Source organism: Tupaia chinensis, unplaced genomic scaffold, assembly GCF_000334495.1.
Source record: "Tupaia chinensis unplaced genomic scaffold, TupChi_1.0 Scaffold147869_1, whole genome shotgun sequence".
NCBI lineage: Eukaryota > Metazoa > Chordata > Mammalia > Scandentia > Tupaiidae > Tupaia > Tupaia belangeri.
Window position 1 is genome coordinate 1,137,477 of NW_006207719.1, and position 2,092 is coordinate 1,139,568.

General features: G+C 42.8%; 1 protein-coding gene across 1 annotated transcript in view; it reads left to right on the forward strand.

Moving 5' to 3' along the window:
• Positions 1–2,092, forward strand: part of PLBD1 (phospholipase B domain containing 1) — a 69,974-nt gene that overhangs the window by 31,896 nt on the left and 35,986 nt on the right. The window contains 1 exon segment of the mRNA XM_006169967.1: positions 1,398–1,538. Coding sequence (XP_006170029.1) covers positions 1,398–1,538 — 141 coding nt within the window.

Consider the following 2,092-nt stretch of genomic DNA (forward strand, 5'->3'; position numbering starts at 1 on the left):
CCTATTGTTTGTGTTTTTCAATTAAAATGGCATTCATGTTTGTCTTCCTACCACCTCCACCTCGAGCCCATTTGTAGTGGATTGAATCTTGCTGGAGATTTTTTGTGCCCTGCAGTTGCACAAAGTTCATGTTCCAGTACAAGGTTAATGCTGTCCAGTCGGGTGGTTCTACATTAGGCACACAGTAAAATCAAACACATTTAGGTGGATGTTTCTGTAAAGCAATGGTACATATCTAAGGTGGTTTTCCCCAGAGGACATCTGGCAATGTGGGGAGACACTTTTGGTTGTCAAAATTGGGGTTCCTACTAAAGTCTGGTGGTGTTAAGCATTCTATTATGCACAACCCCCCAAAAGAAAGATCTGTCCAGTCCCAGATATTAATAGTGCCAACACTGAAAACCCTGCTACAGAGGAATGCAAACAGAAAGTTTCATTTGTTTTACTCTCTAAGAATGGATATCAAAGGGACCAGCAGTTAGCGTAATGGCTATGTCACTGGACTCCCACGTAGTCGACCTCAGTTCGAGTCCTGGACCCGGTGGCTCAAAGTCACGCTGGGCGCGTGTGCGTGTGTGCCCAAGATCCCGAGAGGAGAATGGAGAAGAAGGGATTGCAGCGTGGCCATCCCCCCTGGGGGGTGATTTCTTGCTTTCTATCTCTCTGTCTCTCGGTATGTTTGGCGAGCCCACCCACCCGATAGCAGAAACCCCTCAAAAAAAAAAAAAAAAGAAAAAAGAATGGATATCAAAACAAATTACAGCATCTCTTCTATAAATTATAAATCCATCAAAATTATTTTATGAGATACAGTAAAACCAAGAACTGGCAGACGGCTACATCACTGGACTCCATGTAGTCAATTGCAGTTTGAGTCCTGGACCCAGTGGCTTGAAGCTCACGCTGGGCACTTGTGTGTGTGTGAGCAAAATCCTGAGAGGAAAATGGAAGAGAAGGATTGCAGTATGGCCATCCCCTGGGAGGGGAGGATTTCTCACTTTCTATCTATCTCTTTCTGTCTCTCTGGTGAGCACACATTATCTCTTAAAAAAAAAAAAAAAAGATACAGTAAAACCTGGCACATCTGGTCCATTAGAGACCCTTCAGAAGGGAATTGTTTAATGAATCCTCAGAGGAAAGGTAGAAATTCCAAGAGTAAAAATAGAAAATGACACTTATCTCAAGTCATTTTTTTAAAGAATTGTTTTATTTTAACTTTATTTATGATTATCTTCCAATTTGACCAGAGAGAGGGGGTGGGGAAGTGAGAAAGGAAGCCAGCAGGTCCAGGACTTGAACCATGGTTGGCCATGTGGAAGTCCAGCACCTTCAACCACCATGCCACCTACCAGCCCCCACATAAGTCATTGTTAAGCGCAGCCTTTGTTCTCCCCCAGCCCATGAACCTGTTCCAGATTCAGTTCCTAAATGCTGTTGGAGACCTACTGGATCTGATTCCCTCATTCTCTCCTACAAAAAACACCAGCCTGAAGTTTTATAAGAGATGGGACATGGGACATTGCTCTGCTCTTATCAAGGTAAGACCCAGTAGCTTTAGGGGAACTTTTCCACAGACTAGTCTACATAGACGGTCTATATTCACCCAAATATGGCAATATCTCATCAACCTTGGCCATCGTCACATATCAGTTCATGGTTCCTCTACAGCAGAAGAACTGGAAAAAAATCTGAGGGAGGGAATTGGAAGGGTGTGATGTTACCTCTGTTTCTCCCACTATTCCCCTCCTGCCATATGCACCTGTGCTCTTGCCCTCCAGAATCTTCCAGTGTAGATGTTAGGACAGAGTCTATAATAATTTTATTGTTTTTTAAAAATAATTATTATATATAATTTATTTATTCAATCATTTAATTTGACCAGAGAGAGAGAGAGAACGTGAGAAAACAATCCATCAGGTTTGGGACTTGAACCATGGTCAGCCATGTGGGAGTGTCCAGCACATTAAACACCAACGCCACCTGCTGGTCCCCAGAGTCTATAATGTTTTGTGCACAGAAAGGTTAATGTTGGAATCCTCAGCCATATTGATCAGAAATGAATACAGCAGTAAACACCAGAAATGACACAATC